General features: G+C 32.4%; 2 protein-coding genes across 11 annotated transcripts in view; one reads left to right on the top strand and one right to left on the bottom strand.

Annotated features, from left to right (window-relative positions):
- The window catches only part of LOC115874355 (kinesin-like protein unc-104), a 94,575-nt gene extending 83,579 nt beyond the window's left edge, over positions 1-10,996 (top strand). For all 10 annotated transcript variants that reach the window (XM_030889477.1, XM_030889480.1, XM_030889485.1 and 7 more), the window contains 5 exons: positions 1,121-1,420; positions 1,482-1,745; positions 6,309-6,439; positions 6,500-6,613; positions 8,735-10,996. In XM_030889477.1, the coding sequence (XP_030745337.1) occupies positions 1,121-1,420; positions 1,482-1,745; positions 6,309-6,439; positions 6,500-6,613; positions 8,735-8,938 (1,013 nt within the window). In that variant the 3' untranslated portion in view covers positions 8,939-10,996. The remainder of the gene's footprint in view (positions 1-1,120; positions 1,421-1,481; positions 1,746-6,308; positions 6,440-6,499; positions 6,614-8,734) is intronic.
- A 5,151-nt stretch (positions 10,997-16,147) lies between these two features.
- Positions 16,148-22,147, bottom strand: part of LOC115874354 (transcription elongation factor SPT6) — a 36,877-nt gene continuing 30,877 nt past the window's right edge. The window contains exons 16-29 of the mRNA XM_030889475.1: positions 20,896-21,109; positions 19,689-19,920; positions 18,898-19,095; positions 18,682-18,838; positions 18,512-18,630; positions 18,329-18,449; positions 18,097-18,251; positions 17,728-17,929; positions 17,471-17,671; positions 17,268-17,413; positions 17,014-17,212; positions 16,756-16,959; positions 16,600-16,697; positions 16,148-16,543 (exon numbers count right to left, since the gene is read on the bottom strand). Coding sequence (XP_030745335.1) covers positions 16,329-16,543; positions 16,600-16,697; positions 16,756-16,959; positions 17,014-17,212; positions 17,268-17,413; positions 17,471-17,671; positions 17,728-17,929; positions 18,097-18,251; positions 18,329-18,449; positions 18,512-18,630; positions 18,682-18,838; positions 18,898-19,095; positions 19,689-19,920; positions 20,896-21,109 — 2,461 coding nt within the window. The 3' untranslated portion in view covers positions 16,148-16,328. The remainder of the gene's footprint in view (positions 16,544-16,599; positions 16,698-16,755; positions 16,960-17,013; positions 17,213-17,267; positions 17,414-17,470; positions 17,672-17,727; positions 17,930-18,096; positions 18,252-18,328; positions 18,450-18,511; positions 18,631-18,681; positions 18,839-18,897; positions 19,096-19,688; positions 19,921-20,895; positions 21,110-22,147) is intronic.

Raw genomic sequence — 22,147 nt, 5'->3', positions numbered from 1 at the left:
CTTCTGATTTTTTCTCTTCTCATATTCTCCATAAAACCTTCTAATAACTTGCTTACTTCCTCCATTTTCTTCTGCTTGCTCCCTTGTACCAACCATAAAAAATACTCTAATCCGGTCTAAAATCTTCCAATCCACTTAATTTCTTCTTAAAATCCTCTTGAATCGCACTTCCGACACCAATTGTTACGGATTCCGTGGGTCCACTAATTTAAACTCACGATAAAATACTTAACGAATTTATTTTCTCACTTTATACACAATTACTAACTTATAACACACAACAAACTAACTATTTATAAGATTCCTTCACCAAATTGTCCGATTTTCAATTTTCACGCGGTATATTCAAATTTCAAAAACTGTCTCAGCTGTCGATGGCTCCGGCTTATATACTCTATTGACTGCTTCTCGAAATTTCCCCAATTCTCGGAAAGCGTACTTCTTCATACCAGACAATTCTATTGTCTGATTCCCTTACTTCTCGACTTGACTAAAAGATGGCGCCTGAAAAAGTCTTTTAATTTCTGGCGGATACGTTGCGGTTGTGCAGGCAACCAGTAATACATTTTTAATTTCTGGCGGATGCGCCATTTTTCTTGACAATAGTATAGGCTTGATGCATGCTCCGCGGGTGCTGCCGCAATCGGTGAATCCTGTAAAAAACACGACTTGCACACTTACTTTACTTTACATTTTCTATCAATTACTGACCGTCCGTTAATTTTTATTTATTGTGACTGTCTCGATCTGACGAGATGTATTCGTTCACCGGACAGATTCTATTAAAGGTTTGCTTTTTAAACATTAGAGTAGGTTTCACTATGGCGTAGGGGATTCTTTCCTTATTATTTATGTTTGTTCGTTTTGTTTTTTTTTTGTTGATATTAAAAAATTCAAATAGTACATAATATATTAAACCCCGTTAGATGCACCACGATTACCCAATCCTTGAAGCACACCAATATATTATACATAAAGGTAATTTAAAAGCTACAACAAAATTATTTGAGTAGAACAACACAATGTTGCTTTATTTAGTTTCAAAATAAAAAATTCAACCTATTTTCTTAATTTTAGATTTTTTTGGATTCATGTAAAAGATTCTCTTTTTCTGTAATAGGCGTACAGAGGCGGCAACGTCGCGTTTTGGACACAAGCTCCACCTATGTTCGAGGAGAGGAAAACCTACACGGATGGCGACCCCGAGGCGATTCTCTCATTTTCGATCACCAATGGGAGTTAGAAAAGTTAACGCGTTTGGAGGAGGTAGAACGAGTTAGACATAACCTTTTGCTTAGAGAACGATTAGGATTAGACCGCGGTCACAACTACAACAAATTCCAAACCGAATATACCACAAAAAGCGAAAAAGAAGTTTCCAATATGGTGGCTAAAAACAACTTAAACCAAATTCATCAAGGTTCAATATTCGATTTTTTTTATATTCGTTATTTTAAGTATTATTCTTTTTAATTCCACAGCTAATAATGATTCCATTTACGAATATACCGAAAAGGAACGTCAGTTGTTGAACAGGTGCGTTCGTCTTATTCAAGGTAAACCAAAGGATTCCAAGGAAGTCAAGGATAATGATATGGCGAGCCCCACTGAAGAACTTACCGACATGAGCACCAGTATGATGTCAAGTGTATTGACGCACAGCTCGATGGAGTTATGTTCTCCAGAAAGGGCTCCTTTACCAGGCGAATGCGCACCATTTCCGTCAATGCCCTCTTCTCCACCAGGTCAGTGAGACTTTACTGTTATTGATTTTTACTATGATTTACAAGGCGAACGATAAAATTATAATTATTGGTTTTTATCAGGGTTGGAAAAAATCATGATTTTTTAAAAAAAATCAAAAAAATCAGATTTTTTTGATTTAAATCAGAATTTTTTTATTTTAATTCAAAACAATATTTAAATCGGATTTCCAAATGATTAGGACTTATTTTCCAATTAAACTCCTATCGTAAATGGCTAAATCTTTATAATTCCGCCCGATACCGATATCATTAACAATTTTACGGCGCGTGTCCTTTTTCCACATCGGTCACCAATATATTCCGCATAAAAATTCGCTCGCTTCAGATCAAAAGGATTTTTTTTTCAAACGTCTCAAGAGTATTAATTTTTGTAATTTTAACGCCTATGCATAAAAGTAAAGCACTGTTACGCATAAGCACAAAAGTACAAAAATATATTATCAAACAAAAAAAATATTAAGTGTCAAATTCAACGAGTGTATAAATTGTTGCTCGATTACTGCTTCTATTATTAGCAATGTTTCAAATTGATTAAAAAATTATTTGTAATGTTTTAAGAAAAGAGTATGTCCTTTTCGGAGTAAAAATGTACTTTTTGTGCCTCCCTGTAACGTCGGAATAACTTTACGATGGTCCTTCAATTCGTCAAAAAAAGTATAATTTTTACTCCTACTAAAACAATACACTATTGTTCGGAAATAGTCTTAATTCGAGAATGAAATTAATAAGATATTATCTAATGTCAAAGTGTAAGGAACTTACATCAAAATGTCGGTAGGAATTTGGAAACATTTTCAAAAAAATACAACGTTTGAAAAAAAAATATATAAAACAACATATTTTCTGACAACGATTATAATTTCTCGGGAATGAAGATATAGTCTCTATATCAGAAGAACCTTGTTCAGCACTACACTGCGAATGATATGTATTCGAACAGCGACTTTTTGTCACTTATACATAAATTTTAAAATTTTAGGATTCACACGAAATTACTTCAAAAATCGGTCCAACATTTAAATTGATGAACAGATATTTTTATATAGTTTTATCACATTTACAATTATTTTTCGATTTATTATCTGTTATATCTGTTATAGAAATATTCTTTATACTTTTCTAAGACACATTTTTATAACTTTTACAGTTATTTTTTTTATTTATTATAAAGTGTCAATAAAATTATTTTTTCTTATTTAAATCACATGATTAAAATTAAAAAAATCACTTGATTTAAATCACGATTTAAATCATGATTTAAATCATTTGATTTAAATCAAGCCAACCCTGGTTTTTATTAGTAGTGACGGGATCAATCGAGTGAAAAATACTCGGCGACTCCAGTATTCAAATCCTCGCCATGTCTCGAGGATTTTTGTCGATCCTCGATGATTACTCGGCACGCAACTAGAGTCTCGCGATTTACGATTTATGCTGAAATCGTTTAAAATGAAAAGAAGTAATTCCTCCAATTGCTTGTAATGTTACGTTTAATCGGCATAAACCCGTTATACAGGGTCCGGCAATAGTGCGTCTGGCATCTGTAACTCCTATAATAAAAAGTTAGGAATTTTATTTAAGTGCAAACCTAAAGTATATATTAGGATGTATTTCAGAAAAATATTTTAACTTCTACAGGGTGGCCCAAAAAAGTGTAAATGAATCGAGATGATCTTTTTTAAATGGAACACCCTGTATATTATTGCGTTTTTGGCTTCCTTTTTAAACACTTTAATCCTAAGATTAGTAGTGGGAACTATCGAATGAATACTATCGAAACATTCGATAGTTGCAATTCATTTGAATAATTCGATAGCTAGTAAGAAAACATTCGTTGAAAAGTATTCGAATAAAAATTAGAGATGCGTCATCTGCCTTGAAAAATTGTATTCTAGTAATTCGGCAGCAAAAACCATTCATTTATAAAATTCATTCATTTATGAAATTCATTTATTCGTCAGGATCGATTATAATAAAATATTAACTGGATTTTAGTTGTCGCCCGGCGATTTCTTTCGAGAAACCCGACGGCGGTCGGTGGCAATGCTATGAAAGAAGCCGGCATCTTTGATTTTTGCGGAGTCATAGAAAGATAAGGACACATTATTTTTTTTTATTGAGGTGCTAGTATTTACACAGAAAATACATTATGAAGGGCGCTGTTGCCATATATTGGTATTAGTTGATATTAGCAAAGAATATTATTGTTTGGCTTTAGTTAGTTAGGGATAGTATGTCTATATATTTTACATTTTTTTATTAATATTCTGTTGTTACACTGCAATAATACTTGTTATTTTGGATGTAGGAAAATTATTTTTAATGTTTTTAAGCAAAGACTGGTTTAATAAAAATAATAATAACAGTAATAATTTGTTATACCTATTAACAACAAAATTTAAAATAATTTAATATAAACATTTTTTTACGTAGTAGCAAAATATAAATAACAAATTAGATGTCAAAATTATTTATATTAGATCCTATATAAAAATAATATAGTCTTTAAATTTTTTGGCAACGTTGGTTTATTAAATAATAATAATTACAGAACTAATTTGTTATATTAACAACAAACTTTAAAATCATGAAATATAAACATTTATTAATTTTCTAATGTAAATACAGTGTAATGGAAGAAAAATATAAATAAAAAATTAGAAATCAAAATTATTTATATTAGGTACTTTATATTACTATTTAAAAATAATATTTACTTTTACTGGCATTTTCTTTAAAAAATAAATGAAATATTTCTTCGCAAAAAACTACATGTAAGAGAATTAGCATAAACAAAATACAAACATCGTTAACTTTTTTTTTAAATTGGCACGTGTAAAACTTTCAATTTAATTTTCTCACCCCATAGTTTGAGTTCGATAACCATTTACTTAACCACATTACTTAAATATGATTATTAAGTTCAACTAATTCATATTATTAAAACATCTAAAATACAAATATGTATTTTTAAAATTAATTCTCTCTTAAAAATTGCTACTTCTCAAAATTTCTCATTAATAAATAGACCATATACCATATAAAATAAAATAATTGAAAGATTGGGCTACGGAAAATCACACAAATTTTCGGAAAGATTTTGACACCTGCACACGCACACAATCGTCAATTAAAAAAAACTACTATTTTAGTATTTTAAATATTTTAATAAACGCAAAAATAGCACAGTATTTATAAGGCGAAGTTATAAAAATTTATAATAACTAATAATGCACTGACGCACACAAAAATCAAACGAATACTAAATTTCATTTATCAAAAGCATTCGATAGTCGTGGCTCAACGATAACCATATAGTCACACGGCGAGGTTGTCCCATATGCTTTAGTATACAAATGAATGAATGATTTTATTTGAAAAAAACCATTCGATAGTTGAAATCATTCATTCAGTAACCATTCGATAGTCTAAATTCATTCGATAGTTCCCATCGCTACCTAAGATATTATTAAATATGTTTAAACAATTTCAAAGATATTTAAAAATAAATAAATAAATAATTATTTTCAGCCTTTTTTTAAAAAATTATTAAAAATACTGGAAATGTCTTAAAATCCAAACTATATTAGGCATTTGCTGTAGTGGGTCTGTACTTACTTTGACACAAATATTGTGATCTTAAACCACACAGGGTGTCCAAAATTCTATGCCAAACTTTTTAAAATATAAAATAGTTTTTCTTCGTTTTTTTTTATACGGTACACCCTGTATATTATTCCTTTGTTAGATGGAGAATTAAAAAAATAAACATTTTTTGTATTTAAAGTATTTTCAAATTTTTAGCGGTTTTGCAAATTTTCGCTGTTTTATTGCATATGGCTCTTTCAACGGTAAAATGTGAGAGAGAAATCATTGGGGGTGGGCTTTGATAAAAAATTACTGTGGAAAATGCCATTTAAAATATAAAACCGCGAATATCTGAGAAACCGTTAAAAAAATTTAAATACTTTTTTGGTTTCAGGGCATTTCTTGTATTTTTATAAAAAGGGCTGAAAAAAAATATTTTTTTTATTTATTTATTAATATCTTTGAAACCATCAAAGCATATTTAATAATATCTTAGGATTATATAAGTGATTAAAAAGGAAGCCAAAAATGCAATAATATACAGGGTGTTCCATTTTTAAAAAAATCATCCCGATCCACTCACACTTTTTTGACCAACCTGTAGAAGTTAAAATATTTTCCTGAAATACATCCTGATACATACTTTAGGTTGGCACTTAAACAAAATTCCTAACTTTTTTATTATATAATAGCTACAGCCCGACCGACACGACGCACTATTGCCGGTCCCTGTATCGCGGGTTTACACCGATTATAATTATTTAACTACACATTTAACAGTTTAAAATATATATTTTAAGCTGTTAAATAACAAGAACAGATATCAAAATTGTTTATAATAACACCTTATAATAACAGTTTTTGTCCATCTCGGTTCCGTCAGTAAGAGTTTTTCATAGGACATTCTGCTCTTGAGGAGAGTATAGAACTTAAGATTTGAATTTCTATTTCCAGGTCCGAGAGATCCAGAATTGGTTCTCTACGTTCCCGATATGGAAGAAATCAGGATTTCTCCTGTGGTGGCTAGAAAGGGATATTTGAATGTTTTGGAGCACAAGACGCACGGATGGAAGAAACGATGGGTGGTAAGTTATACATTAGTCTACATTGAACATACAACTTTTAACACGATTTTTAATATTTAGTCGGTACGACGTCCATATGTATTTATATTCCGCGACGAAAAAGATCCCGTCGAGAGAGCTTTGATCAATCTTGCCACCGCTCAAGTAGAATATTCCGAGGATCAACTGGCAATGGTAAGTAGAACGTACTGTTTATACCTCACAGTAACTTATGTATATCATTTTAATATATTGTGTCCACCAAAATATATGACAGGCGTTAACTCTAATTTTAATTTGAAAGTAGTTTCTTCTTTCTCTCGGGTTTTTGGCTGTTTCTTCTCTCACCAGACAGGCTGTAGTCAGAGCGGATCCAGGATTCGGGAAAGGGGGGGGGGCTAGACATAAAATTTTACTCAAAGCACATACTCCAGAGTCGATTGTGACTAAAGAAATTAATAATATATTACTTGGCTGAAGCCAAGGGGGGTTTGAGCCCCCGAAGCCCCCCATCCCGTGGATCCGCGCCACTGGCTGTATATATACCAGTTTAATCTGCGCTCGCCAAGTCGAGCAAAGCCGTACTATCCTTTTATCGAAGGCATTAGCGGCATTTTTGACCACCCTGTAACTTCGTTGTTGATAAAGCAAGAATATTAATTTTCACCAAACATGAAGACATGCTATAGCTGGCTAGATTACCAAAATATCTACTAATTATACCTTGTAGTTTATGAATTATCGCTTGTCAAATTTCTTTAATTTCGATATAGACTCACTTACACATCATCAAAATTCTAAGGTACCTTTAGATGTGTCACAAACTTTGAATTTTCGGTAGCTTTAAACGTATAACCAAAGGAAAAAATGAAAAATCTCGGAATATCCTTATGGATTAAATTTAGTTGTCTAGCTGCTACCCGTAATTGACCTTCCAGTCGAGAAAAAGATAGAAAACTAGAATCACTGTTTTAAAATATCCCTATAAAAAGTACTAGACTAGGTAAATCAATTAATGAGTCATATGAATATTCTCTCTGATGTAGGATAAGTTTCCATTTTCGACAAATTTCTAAGAATATTTTTCGTTTCAACTGACACAAAATGTTATGTAGTTGTTAAAGTTGAACTAATTTTACAACTAGGTTGCAGTGACGTGATGTGCTAATCAAAGCAGGGTAGGCAAAAATTGGCAATATAATAAAATAAAAATTGCATAAGTGATGATTTAAGTACTCAATATAGTTTTTTACTGTAAATTTGGAGAAATTTCCAGATTTGGCATCACTGCACGGGCAGCAGCCGAAATTAAATCACGCGTTACTTCCTTATTAGATATTCCTACCTTCCCTATAGACTTCCTACTCTTTTTAACATATTGTCCGTCTAATCATTGTAGTCTGCGGAGTAACTTTAGAATTTGTAAAGACGGAACTTTTAATAACCCCCCTGCAAACTATAAAGTAGATTATTCCGCCTTCACGTAAATCATACGAGGCACCTTATGATTTTGTTTGCGGAAGGCAACGCCTTTCTGACTACATATATGCACGCCACTGATGTGTTGAAGCATCGAGCATACGACAACCACCTAGATTTTATCATCATCTAATAATTATCTACTGACACTGCATGAAAATGAGAGAAAATATCTACGAAAATATTTCTCTGATGTGTAGGCAACCTTTATTGTATTTTGCAAAGAAATTAATTCTCCATTGAATATCGGTATAATATACTGGGTGTTCTATTAAATAAAAAAAGAGTAATTTGCTTTCAAAGGTGACCATTGTTCAATATTAATTTTGCCTCACCCTGTATAACTTTTCGGATCGAGTTTTAATTTTATGTCCAGTGGTTATTTTAACCTTAGATTAAGATTTTAACTACATATTAGACTATACCTTTAATAAATAAAAATATAAATTCCAATTTAGTTAGTTTTTATTGAAATTTAAAATTTGTTCTTCATTTTTAAAAAATCATAAATATGTCAAAAACTGTACACTTTATTCATATTATGATTGTCTAATAAAATTCACCTTTATTTTTTTCTTAGAGTCCGAAAATAAATTAATATATAGGGTGTTTCATTACAAAAGTCATAATTTTAACGTGTAACTTTTTTTGGGGACATCCTTTAGAAGTCTATATACTTAAAAAAATGCTTTAAATTACTTACATATGCTCCCATTATTTCATTTCAATGTCTCCAACTATCGTTCTCCTTGGAGCCACTGTGTAAACATTTTATTACTTGCTGTATACAATCCGTTATTTAGAAGTAATGTAATGTAATCGACGTTGTTTGTTAAGGTTCGGTTACCAAACACCTTCAGTGTAGTCAGTAAGCACAGGGGATACCTTCTTCAGACTCTCCACGAGAAAGAGGTTCACGACTGGCTGTACGCCATCAACCCTCTGTTAGCCGGCCAGATCAGGTCAAAGTCAGCTCGTCGACACCCCCAAACCAAAGAAGAGAGCATCAACGAGGCCGTAGTTCCTGTTGCACCCAAATGAGACATGATCAATATGGAATCCGTGCTTGTGTATTAAAAAAATATGTTTTGCTTACTAATTTCTAATAACATCTCGTATAAAAAAATCGGTATTACTAAATATTAATATTGAATTATTTATTTAATGTGTGGGAGGATTCCATATTGACAAATTGATACTAATACAGAACACAATTTTATTCTAGTCATAATTTAAAAGGGTGTCAAGTAAGTACATAAATCATAGTTATTATTTTAGGTATATATTTTTCTATGTTATGCAAGAGTTTTAAAAGATATTTGTTGTCTTATTTGACACCTCTGGCGAGATTTGCAGTTGGATAAACATCTCGTTAATTTTTTGTACAGAAAGTAATATAATTCTAAGGGTCAGGACCCTTAGATTTGTAATGGTGACGAATAGATAACTTTAATTTAAGAAACCATTGTGATTTTTTTAATATTTTATGGTTTGATTATACCTAGTATATTTTCCGATTTTTAGTTATCTAGAAAATTTAAATTGTTAAGGAATTGTAGGAAAGGAAACAAGAAAATATTTGAATATTAAAAGGGTTTTAGATTGTCCTTTCCATATGAAGTTTATTCTTACTCTGTCCTTCAGGAAAGTATGAAAGCTTTTATAGACTTAAAAAAATTGATTAAACACATTACACATATAATATATAATTAAAATAAAAAGTTTAAACAGTACCCTTTTCCTTAAGGCCTCAATCTTAATTTTGATGTGCAATATTATAATAATAAGATGTATAAAATATTATATTGACGCAGAAGTCGGAAGTTTTACATGAAGATAATGTGATGGTACTTTTAAGAAAGTTCAGATTGAAAATGTTGTAATAAAGCTATGTAATTGTTAATTTATTTGGGACGGGGCTATTTTTTAGTTGAATTAATTTTTAATAAACTTGTAGTCTTAAATCAAAAGTTATAGGTGGTACAATCTTACGTAGTCAACTATGCAAGTTAGAAACTCAAGGATTGTCTCACAATAAAGCTCATTTTAAACTTTAATATTTTTAGTCTTCTTTTGCGTAGTCTTGTTTCTAAGTTTATTATACCATAGGTCAACCATTTTTGGATATAGTGTAATAATTTAAAAATATGTTCTTAAACGAGTCTCATTTTAAAATATTTTTGAATAAAGATGTAAAACAACAAATGCAGCCATACTCAATGTTTGTAGTAAAAACGCTAAATATAATCAAGCGTAGAATATTTTTTTTTTCAATCCAACATTATCAATGTGATGAGATCTAGTTCCTCACGGATTTTCTTATAAAAATAAATTATCTTATTTTTCTTAAATAATAAATTATCTACGTGTTTTCCGAAATATATTCTTCAAGTAAAAAATTAACTCCTGTCATTGATAATGTATGTTGTATTTTTCCAGCATTGTATGCAAACCTAGTTCTAATTCCTATACACGTTATATTTTTGTTGTACAGGATGTTAGAAAATAGATGTCATTCCATCACCCAAGTTATATTTTCATTGTTAAATTTTTTGTTAATTGCGACTTATTATATTGCGTTTTCTTTTTATAAAGCTTTTTAACTGTTTCTAAGATACAGTAATGTACTAAAATAGATTGACATTCATAATACGGTTTGAGATAAAAAAATCATTAGATAGCTCATTTTTGAATCAACTTTTAAAAATGACTTCTTTCAAAAATGAAGTTATTCTGTTATTGTCGTACCTACAAAATATAATTTGTCAATCTATTTTGTCTATTACTGTACAAGTTATATTACAAATTTTATAGATGCATGTTAACATTAATATTGCAATCATAATTTATTTTTACTTTATTTAATATAGAAAGACGTTAATCTTTAAAGAATATATTTTTCAATAATTTCTTGTATAATTCTTTACATTTTTAACACTTGTGCTACGCCTTAACTTTTAAGAGCTATAAATGTATTAAAATATGATGATAAAATAAAGTAGGACAATTTAGAAAATTTATTATTTTACTGAAGGCAAAGCTTTACAGGTTTTGTCATTATTACTGTATAATTGTATAAGTAATATATAAAAATAAAACCAAACAAAAACTTTTTTTGAATAAATGAAATTAATTCCTAGTATTATATGACTAAAAATATTTAGATTAATATTTTGTTCCCGATTCGGTAGAAAATGAGTAATTTTTGTAAAATGCCACTGCTTTAGAATTTAGCTTTCGAATTCAAAAGACTGATTCGAGTAGATTGTTCTACAAAACTATGAGACTTAGCAGATCTTGGAGATATATGATAGTATATGGTAAATTGGATTAATTCACTTGGTAATTCAATGGTAAATCAATGGTAAATTGGATTAAATAACTTCACTTATGAGCATTATACAGGGTGGTCCGAACTGTATTCCGGAAACTTCGGAAGTATATTCTGCAGATAAAAATAAGTAAAAATGTTCCTTTACATGTATGACCTAAAATGCTTAGTTTCGAAGATACAGGGTGTAGGAGTTTCATTTTTATTTCGATTTTTTCCAAATAATTGAATATTTAATTTTTTTTAAGTTTCCAAATAATTGACGTCAACATTTGGATGAAAATTCGTGTCTGGGAGTATTTTAACGTTAGAAATTTGATTTTGATATCAATGACTCCTATTTGGAGGGGGGCGCCACCTAAATATGTTTTAACTGTTTTGAAGAGTAATAACTTTTCGTCCGTACCTGCACAATACTACAGACTGAAAAAATATACATTTCCGTAACTTTTTACGTAGAAAATGTCTCTTGGTAAAAATCGCTACGAGTAACCGTTCTCAAGATATTTAGAATGGAAATAGTCAATACATGTCATTATTAACAAAAATTAAACATGTTGATTAAAGATAGTTATTTATAATTAGATAGTCATTAAAGATAGTTATTTATAAATTTGGGAACTTTTATTTTTTTAAATTAATCATAAATTTTTCTTCAAATAAATGATGATAAAACAGTTTCTGTTGAACTTTTGGCACAAAATATTTCAAATTTATGATTTCAGTCTAATAACTATTTAGTCAACATGTTTAATTTATTTCAATGATGACAGGTATTGATAATTTCGATTCCAAATAAACACACCGGAAAAATCTAGGGATATCATTTTATTAAAGTTAAAAATAAATGTTTTGAATAAACAACCAAATATTTGTAGGCCGATTCTTTCTACTTCGATTGAAACGAAGTAGTCACACTAGTTATTTCTAAATTTCGGATATTTGCAGAAGTGTTTGTGCATTTTTTGTCAAATGTATAAAAATCACCTAGCATCAATTGTTCGAATTTAACCTATACTGGCTATGTTTTTATGATAACTGGCCAGAATTTATTCAAATAACTTTGTTTAGTATTAAACAACGTTATGGAGCGTAGACATCTTAACAGAGACGAAATGCTAAGGGCCGTGGGTATGCTCGAAGGTGGAATGCACCAAATCGACATAGCTAGAGCATTAAATACAACGCAAGTGTAATATCGCGATTAAGCGCACGCTACCGTGAAAGTGGTAATGTTGCTGAAAGGCACACAGGGCGACATCGCATTACTACCCCTCAGCAAGATCATTTTTTACAATTAAATGCTCGACGCCGACCAACTCTTACAGCACCAGAGCTTAGTTTAATTCTCCAGGAAACACATTAATGTAACCGTTATTAGTTTTTCAGACACTGTTCGCAATAGATTAAGAGAGGTCAACTTAAGAAGCAGACGCTCCTGGAGAGCTCAACCCTTAACGAGAGGAAATCGAGAGGTACGATATTTGTGGGCTCAAGATCATGTTCAGTGGTCGAATGAACAATGGGCCAATGTTCTCTTCACGGATGAGTCAGGCTTTGGAATTCGTCCGGATTCGAGAAGGCTTAGGGTATGGAGAGAACCAGGAAATCTTATTAGGTTGGATCATGTTCAGGAAGTGCACCCATATCAAGGTGGAACAATTATGGTCTGGGGAGGAGTCCAGTTAGGCCAAAAAACCGATCTCGTTTTTCTTGGAAGGTTTCTAACAGGAATCACATACCGTGATTTAATTCTTGAGCCTGTCGTGTTACCATATGCCAATGATTTTGGAAGAAACTTCATTCTCATGCATGATAATGCACGACCTTATACAGCCAGAGTGGTAAGTGAGTTTATCAATGCTCATCAATTAAACATCTTACCCTGTCCGGCACAATCTCCTGACCTCAACCCCATCGAGCACGTATGGGACGCGGTCCAAAGAAGAATCTTGAGAATGGGTATGCCTCGTGAAACTCGTAGGGATCTGGTTCCGGCCGTGAATGCAGCGTGGCAGGCTGTACCTCAAGAAGAGATCGACAATCTGATCAGGAGCATGGAGAGACGATGTAGGGCTGTAATGAACAGTAGAGGAGGCCATACCCTTTATTAAGTAAAAATGGTTTTATCTTTTTTTTTAATTCACAGTTTAGAATAAAAAATTGTGTATTTTTCTGAGTTCAATAAAAATCAAGGTAAATTTGAAAATTTCGGTAGATTTAAAAAACAAAAATTTTTATTTCCAATACGTCCTCTAAACCATTTGTTTATTTTAATTTTATTATATCAGAAATGTAAAAAATAAAATTACTGGCGATGGCTGGATAAAATTGTAATATCCCTAGACTTTTCCGGTGTGTTTACCTCGAGAATAATTACTCGTAGCGATTTTTACCAAGAGATATTTTTTACGTAATAAACGTAGTAAATATATATTTTTCCTACTCAGTAGTTTTACACAGGCATGGACGAAAAGATATTATTCTTCAAACCAGTTAAAAAGTATGTAGGTTGCGCCCTCTAGAAGTAGGATTCATATTGACATCAAAATCAAATTTCTCATATCAAAAAACTCCCAGATACCAATTTTCATCCAAATATTGGCGTTACTTAAGAAATTATTTGGAAAAAATCAAAATAAAAATGAAACTTCAACACCCTGTATCTCCAAAACTAAGCATTTTAGGACCTACATTTATACGAGCTTATTTGGTTATTTTTATCTGCGAAATATGCTGCCGAAGTTTCCGGAATACAGTTCGGACCACCCTGTATATGTTCAAAACTATTTTCTATTTTTTAATTATTTCGAGCTTACAGTGTGGTCCGAATTATCGGGAAACCTTGCCAACATATTCTGCAATAAAAATAAGTAAAAAAGTTCATATAAAATCGTATCCTAAAATGCTTCGCTGTTGAGACAGGTTGAAGAAATTTCATTATTGTCTTCAACTCCAACACATTGCAGGGATAGGCGATAATCTGTATATATTTGATATGTATATGGTAATTATTGTTAAAAAATGTCTATACCTATGTGGCGGATTCATCTCTTCAAAAAAATCCTTTATGGGTATTTCGCCACTGCACTGCAAGAAAATCTACAAAATAAAATAGTTATTTTTTGTAAAGACTTCTGCGTTAAACCCATATACGTTAAACCTAAACGGACACTGCTTATCAGAAGTTATGTTTACAGTTATACAAATTTGCCTAACAAAGAAAAAATGCTTAACGTTTCGGAAAGTTTATCTCTTTCCATCGTCGGAAACAAAAAAAATACAAAGAATAAAGAAAAAAACTATTTAAAATGTTTAAATTCAACTATTCGAGAACACTTTACTTTTTTAAAACAGATACGTCTACAAGAAACCGTTGACGTTCTGTTAAAATGACATTAATTATTAATTATTGTTCTCAAGATATTTGGATTCATAAATCATTGACAAATATTATTGACTGGATAGGTATTAGAGTGAAATAATTGGAAATGTTTTTGTGCCAATGGTTCAACAAAAAGTGTTTTCATCATAATTCTTTCTAGAAAAAAATTATGATTAATTTAAAAATATTGTAGCATTAGAAGTTATAAAAAAATGATGGAATGTTTTTTTTATAAGAATTTTCTTTTAGAAAAAATATTAAAACAACTAATACTATGCGACGGAGCTGTTCGCCGGTGAGCAATGGGTCGTAAGCTAGTGAAAATTAAATTGTGATAATTACGCCTTTATAATATACTGGGCGCCACTCAGTTTTCCATTTACTTTCAAAAACTTCTAAGTTGAGAACTGAGAAATCAACTCAGAATATAGGTATTATTTATTTTAGGAATTACACAAATGAAACGCTGAGATAAACTAACAACTAAGTATAATTAATAATTAAATGTTAATTAGAATAAAATAGTAGTTTTCTACCAGTACTAACAAAAAGTTATTGCTTTTCAAAACAATTAAAAACATGTACAGTACGGCTGTCCGTTCTGTATCTACGGGGTATCCGTGAGAGGGGAAACGATATTCTCTCGATGTTTTTCGTAAAAAATTAGACGACGCGTCCCATCAATAAAAATTAGACAAATTTGCAAGTAGCCAATAAAATGAGTGGGCGGAGCGATTTGCGGTGACGTACTCGTCAAGTCGACGTATAAAATATATTGCTGTTTATTTAAATGTTTTTTGTCCGCATTCCTAGACACAGATCCAGCAGACGTACTGTAGGTGGCACCTTCTACAAGTAGGAGTCATTTTAACATCGAAATCCAAATTTCTCATGTCAAAAAACATCCACTCACAGATTTTCATCCAAATATCGACTATAGTTCAGAAATTATTAGGAAAAAACCGAAATAAAAATGAAACTTCTACACCCTGTAGTATCTCAGAAACGAAGCATTTTGGGACATGAATTTATACGAACATTCTCACTTAGTTTTATCTGCAGAATATACTGTCGGAGTTTCCCGAATAGAATTCGAACCGGTCTGTAGACACACGAAGAAAATAAATTTGCAGCCCCAACTTTTGATAGCAGCATTCCGTATATGCGGTACAATAACTAAAAAATTCAATAGGAATTTATCTTCATCTGGGACGATCGAGGAAAATTGGTCTATCGATAATTCATGGCGATCGACTTGTCAGCCACCCCTGTCTATACGCCATGTAATCATAATATATTTATGAAGAATTATTCTAAGTCAATTAAATATTGAGTACAATTCAAATATATTCTCACTCCTTATTAAAAGAAAAGTGAAAATAAAATTCATTATCACAATTTTTTCGTAGTTTATTTTTAACCTTTAACTTATAAAATTTATTTCTATCTGTAGCAGATCTGTATAATTTCCAATAATTCTGATGGTTTTATACAAAGGTTGGTACGAATAGAAAATATTAAGCAAAAACGATCGTGTATAAATAAATACTTATTTATATTCAATATTTAAAATAAAACCGTATATTAGTACAGTCGTAACTGGAAACAAATAGGTCTTACATTTTCAACAAAGTTCGTACAAGACTAAATGAGGAAAAATACAATAAAAATTATAAAATCACTTATTAAATTGCTATTCTAAACTAAATATGTACTCAAATGTTCTCATCGTAAAGAGGAGTAGCATCTCCCAGAGACATGCTATGGGGGGACATATTTGTCCTGGGTGTAGAACGTAGGGACTTAGGGCTTTTCCCTACGTTCTTCATTTTGGTTCGTTCTAAGTCGGCTCGAATATCGTCGAATTTTGGGGTCCTTAGACCAGTAGAACCTCTAGGAGTGATCCTACCACTATCACTCCTTGGAGTAGCTGAAATTATAATTTTTATATAGTTTTACATTAACTGTAATACAGTTCAAACTCACTTCTACTTCTAGCAGCCCAAGCTTCTGCTGCTTTTTGCCAGTCCATTTGTTCTGAATTGGCATACGCTCCAGTTCCGTATCCCGGTATTGGGCCGCTCCTAAAATTATAATTAAAGATAGTAAAAGCATTCGAAACAGGAGCTGTTCAAAAAATACCTTGGTGCGCTTCTTCGACTCTGGCTAGAATATGAACTTTGTGACGCCGGACTTGGTACAGGACTTGCAGTTATCATGGGAGACTGACTTGGTAGATTCCGATAACTATTGGGAGTTCTGTGAGAAGGAGTGACAGCTCCCGGGTGCAAAAATGGTCCAGACGCCATTCCTGCAGGTACAGGAGATGGTGTTGCTTGACCATACCTGTTAAAAAATTACTTACTTATGATTACAACTTAAATATCACATATAACAAACCTTGGCGTTTGTTGGGTATATGGAGTCATAAAAGGTGTCTGTCCACTAGGTGTGTATGGCGTGTTAATATAGTTCGCTCCATAAGCACCTCCAGGCGTATGTGGGTAATGAGGAGTTTGATTGGCAACTGCCGACAAACTTTGTAACATGTGGGTTGGTAGGTTTTGTGCAACCCTCTGTATAGCCTCAGGATTCATTCCTATAATAGATATCTCATTTAATATATTATTTAAAACAAATTTTATCTCTATTACCATTAAACGGCGTTGTAGCAGTTCCTTGATATGGAGTTCTACCAGATCCCAATCGAGGAGTACTGGGTGTACCGCCAGGTATTGGATCTCTAAAATGTTCTTTAAACCATTTAAATAATGACGTAACAGAGTCAAACATTTGTTGTCTAGAATAGAAAATACATAATGTTACGTTAAAACAGTTATTTTAAAGGTTTATTTACCTAAATCTAAATCCTTCTGGAGTAACGCTAACATATTCGTGTCTCACTTTGTTTCTAGGTAAATAAGATAACATGAATTTCCCTGGAAAACTTTTTGCTGCGCTTATGACATAATGTATCTTGGCAGGATTTTTCTTTTTCTCTTCTTTCAGAAACTCTTCCGCCTTATCTTTTAAACCTCCTTCTGTATCTTTATAATACCTGTAAAGACAGAAATAACAGAACCGACAACAATTTTGTTTAAGTTTAGTATTTACCTAAAATAAAGCAAATCTCGAGCATAGGATGCCATTGGGTTAACATATCTAGCGATAATTTCATCCAGGTCTTCAAACTCCTCATTTGCTATCCACAAAGATTTACCTAATGAAAATGCGTTAGCTTTACCCTCTTCTTTTACATCAATGTGTTGGTAAATGTTATCGGCCACTTTCCAAGTGATTGTCAAATGATCAACACCTAAACATAATGAATATTGTATAATACATATAATTTATTTATGAAAAATTTACTAGATTTAAATATGACATTAAGAAAACAGATAGTAGTTCATTTGTACCGCACATAAAATTAAGTTTCTCAAAATTACATAACTAATTAAAATTATTTTTCGATGGTATAATTACCTTTACTTGACGGTCTTACTATCACTTCGCCTTGATCCATATTGACCATACATTTTTCCGCTTCGGCATAAGATATATTGTGAAAAGCTGGATGAACAATTACTCTCTTAATATAAGTTTGTTTTTGTTTGTCTTTCTTCTTCTCTGCCTCAGTTCTATATAAAAGAAATAATATAATTTTTACATGAGTAGGTATTTAAAATTTACATATTAAAGAAAAATTAAAACTTGCCTGTTATCTTTGTCTTCCTGTTCTTGGTCATAATATGGATCCCTAGGAGGTCTCCATTCGTGATTTTTATCTAACAAATCACTTGATTTTGATGTACAATCCACGGAGAATCGTTCTACGTCTAGATTACCAATAAGTACATATAATAAAATAAAGGCAATATTGTAAAAAAGTTAATATTACCTATTTTCATTATTCTACAGTGTATAAGTTGTCCAATTCCAACGCGTTCTTCTGGATTGGAAACGGTTTTGTCGCTTAAATTTTTAATATAAATATAGCCAGAAATACCATTGTCTAATCTAAAATGACTTTATTAATTAAAAGAAAAAAACATATAGGACACAGAATACCTCAATTTAACCCCAGTAGCTTGCCCTGGGCAAGAACCAGCATCAAAGTGGTTCCATACATCCGATAATTCTGGAAAATCATTCTTTAAACAGAATGGACATTGCCACAGTCCAGTTTCATCGTTACGGACTGGATTGGCTGAATCCAGTTGCTCGCCTGAAAAAAATTTAAAACAATTAACATATCAATATCAAACAATGTTTTTAAATGCGCACCTTGTGGTTTTCTCCTAGCGATTCCTATTACCGAAGCTTGTACTAATTTCCCGATGTAAAATGTTTCTGGTGTTTCTTTAGTTAACATATCAAATAACTCTTCTGGATTCGCGGATCTGTAAGGTGTTCTTAAATCTTTATATCTAGAGTTTAATTCCGCTCTTATGTCGTATAGAGTAATGCTCTTGTTTCCAAATCCTTAAAAAAGTATATGATAAATATTGTATTATATTATTAATAGTTTGTCGAGTGTGTTTGAACCCCATTTGTTGAGTCTCTACTTTTTAATTAAAATGAAAGGCAACGATTGACATAAATTCATTTACTGGTCAGATACTAGTAGCAGATTTATTGTGGTTACAATTTTATGAGTGTATCCAAAATAAGGTAATATCAGGGGACTGAAATAAGGTTGTAGCAGACTAGCAGATAGTGCTGACCACATTACGTTCTTACTATACACTGAGGGCTATATATAGTGCTACAAGAAGAGGATATTTGTTTTAGGAGAGGAGTTTAATTTATTAATAGTGATAGAGCATGATAATGATCATTCTAGTTTACAAGTAAATTGTAATTTCTGTAATTTTTGTATGTCGTATCGGAAATTTTCCCCGGTTGTAGGACCTTCTTGATACCGGACATTGGCACTTAAATCTTAGGACCCAACATCCCTACTCAAATTCAGGGTGTAAACATATAAATGTAATATTAAACAGGTAACAATAGAAAACTAAGGCTACAATAATGGACATAACTAATAATATAGCAAATGTATATCTAATCTATACCTTGACGTTCCAGTTCTTCAGCAAATGCGTCGAGGTCAAGATCTTTCAATCTTTCAGGCGTCTCCAGGATCTCTTCTAAAGCACCAGCTGGGTTGGCTCCTTCGTCATCGTCATATTCCAAAGCGTCAACGGCCATCTTACGGGCCCATTCGTACGTTTCTGGATGCACACGAGATCCATCTAGAATTTCTACGTACGCTTCTGTACTATCTCCCAAACTGTTAGTATCAATCTAAAGAAAAACACACCTTATAAAATAGTAAAAATCTTAAAATTTTTCATTAAATCAAAACACTGCAAGCTACTGGTATGTTTCGTTTAAGGCAAATCATACCACTACCATCTAAAACTTTCCAATTATCAAACTTACAAGTCTAGTTAATGTTGGAAAACCGAAAACGACGAGTCTTCAAACTGTCAACCATACGCCATTCGAACAATGGATAACGGCACAGTTGAGACAAAGTAAGAACAAATGGAAGATTCAGACATCAGGGCAACTCTACAAATCAGAGAAAGTAAGAGCGAAAGACTACCATTACAGAATGTAGCGCACTGACGGTTGTTTTTCAAAACTCTCGGCCATCAATGGGGTTCTTTGGTGATTGACAATTGACTGTTAAAGTATTGGGAGAAATTCAAGAAAAAATAAACAATCCATCTTGAAGACCTATATAAAGCTAGTTAAGAAAACGTCCTTACTGGGAAACTAAGCAAAGATGCCAACAATGTATGTAGATATTACAGGTCCATTCTCAGAAAAGCAATATACGGATATAAGGATCTAGGAAATGCAATATCTAACAAAAATAAAAGTAGCTAAAATATAGTTTTTTTACATACACTAAAAATATTAGAGAGTTGTTTTGTCCTATTCGATAATACTTATGTTTTTGTTTATATATATTTTAGAACCAAATGTAAAGAGTTCTATTCTATTCTATAAAGTACCATATGATCGAAGAAAAAACGCCGTCCGGTTTGCTGGGAAATGACGATCGATGACATTTCCCCTTTAAATTTACATATAAAACGACAGCGATTTACGGTGGTTTGTTTGTTGAAATAAAATAAATTGAATAATTATCAGATTTTACACTTGTTTATCTATACTTCAGAAATCAAATGTATCTAATTAGAAAAATTTTAATTTATAGTTTTATAAATTGTAAAACGTCTATATAAATAAATTCTGAAAAGCCTATACCTTAATGAACCCTGAGCAGTTAATGAAAACTTTAGGACCCATATGGCAAGCTGTAACAAGTTGGGTCCTGTTCTCTAATCTTTGGTTTGTTTGCTTAAGCACTTTCAAGAGGGCTTGTCCTTTTCTCGGCCCCAAACCACATAGAAATTGGATTAAGTGGCTTTTGTGAGCTTGCTGTACAGCCAAATTTACATCTACGCCAACTTCATTTGTTCTGAAATGTGGAAAAACATCATTAATATCGAAAATAAATACAAACATTTAAATACACTAGACTCTCGATTATCTGAGCTAATGTGGGCCTAGCTCGGATAATCCGGGTTTTTTAAATTTGTTTTTTTTTATGTACTGTACACAGCTTCGGCTATCCTCTGTAAAGTAATGCAGACCTGTGACACTGCCTTAATACAAGAACCCTGGAGGCTGACCAGTGTAGCTGTTATACCCAAAACTGGGCGCCGGGATTATTCTACGGCGAAGGCCTTTAGGCCCATCAGTCTGGTCTTTTGTAATAAACTGGTCTTTTGTACTAAAAGCTCTTGAGAAACTAATGGACAGGCATGTTAGAGACGAAGTAATGGGATAAAGACCATTTCACCCAGACCAGCATTTCTACACAGCAGGACGATCGATCGAATCAGCACCCTATCAGCTAGTAAGAAAAGTGGAGTCGACGTTCGAAACAAGAGAAGCGCTTTTAGGGGCATTTTTCGATATAGAAGAGGCGCTCTTCATTTCAGTTACTGACGAGCTACAATGAACCTCGGATTAGAGGAGACCTGCTGCAGGTGGATAGACTGCATGCTGAAAAGTCGAGTAACCCTACTAAATGAGACTGTTGCAGGCCGGGTGGCAGGAGGATGCAGGGGGAGTTATCTCCTCTCTGCTGTGGAATCTCGTTATGGAAGGACTGTTTAATTAATTAAATAATAATTATCTCAACGGGGCTGGTTTCAACAGTCTGAGATTTGCAGACGATTTGGACGTGATAGTTAAAGGTAAGTTCAACACAAAAGCAAGGGAGCCATTGTAGAAGGCCCTGAAGATTGTAGAATCGTGGGTGACATGGGAGGGACTAAGTATTAGTCCTACAAAGACCGTAATAATTCCCTTCACCAAGCGAAGAATTTTGGGGGGACTAGGACCTCTAAGACTCTGAGGTGAAGAGAACCCTCTCTCGGGGGAGGCCAAGTATCTAGGAATCACGCTGGATACCAAACTGACCTGGAACCGACATTTGGAAAATATCACA

The sequence above is a fragment of the Sitophilus oryzae genome, unplaced genomic scaffold, assembly GCF_002938485.1.
Source record: "Sitophilus oryzae breed Bouriz unplaced genomic scaffold, Soryzae_2.0 scaffold_1274_pilon_pilon, whole genome shotgun sequence".
Classification (NCBI taxonomy): Eukaryota; Metazoa; Arthropoda; class Insecta; order Coleoptera; family Curculionidae; genus Sitophilus; species Sitophilus oryzae.
The sequence above is the reverse complement of the archived record's forward strand: the minus strand, read 5'-3'. Positions and strand labels throughout refer to the sequence as shown.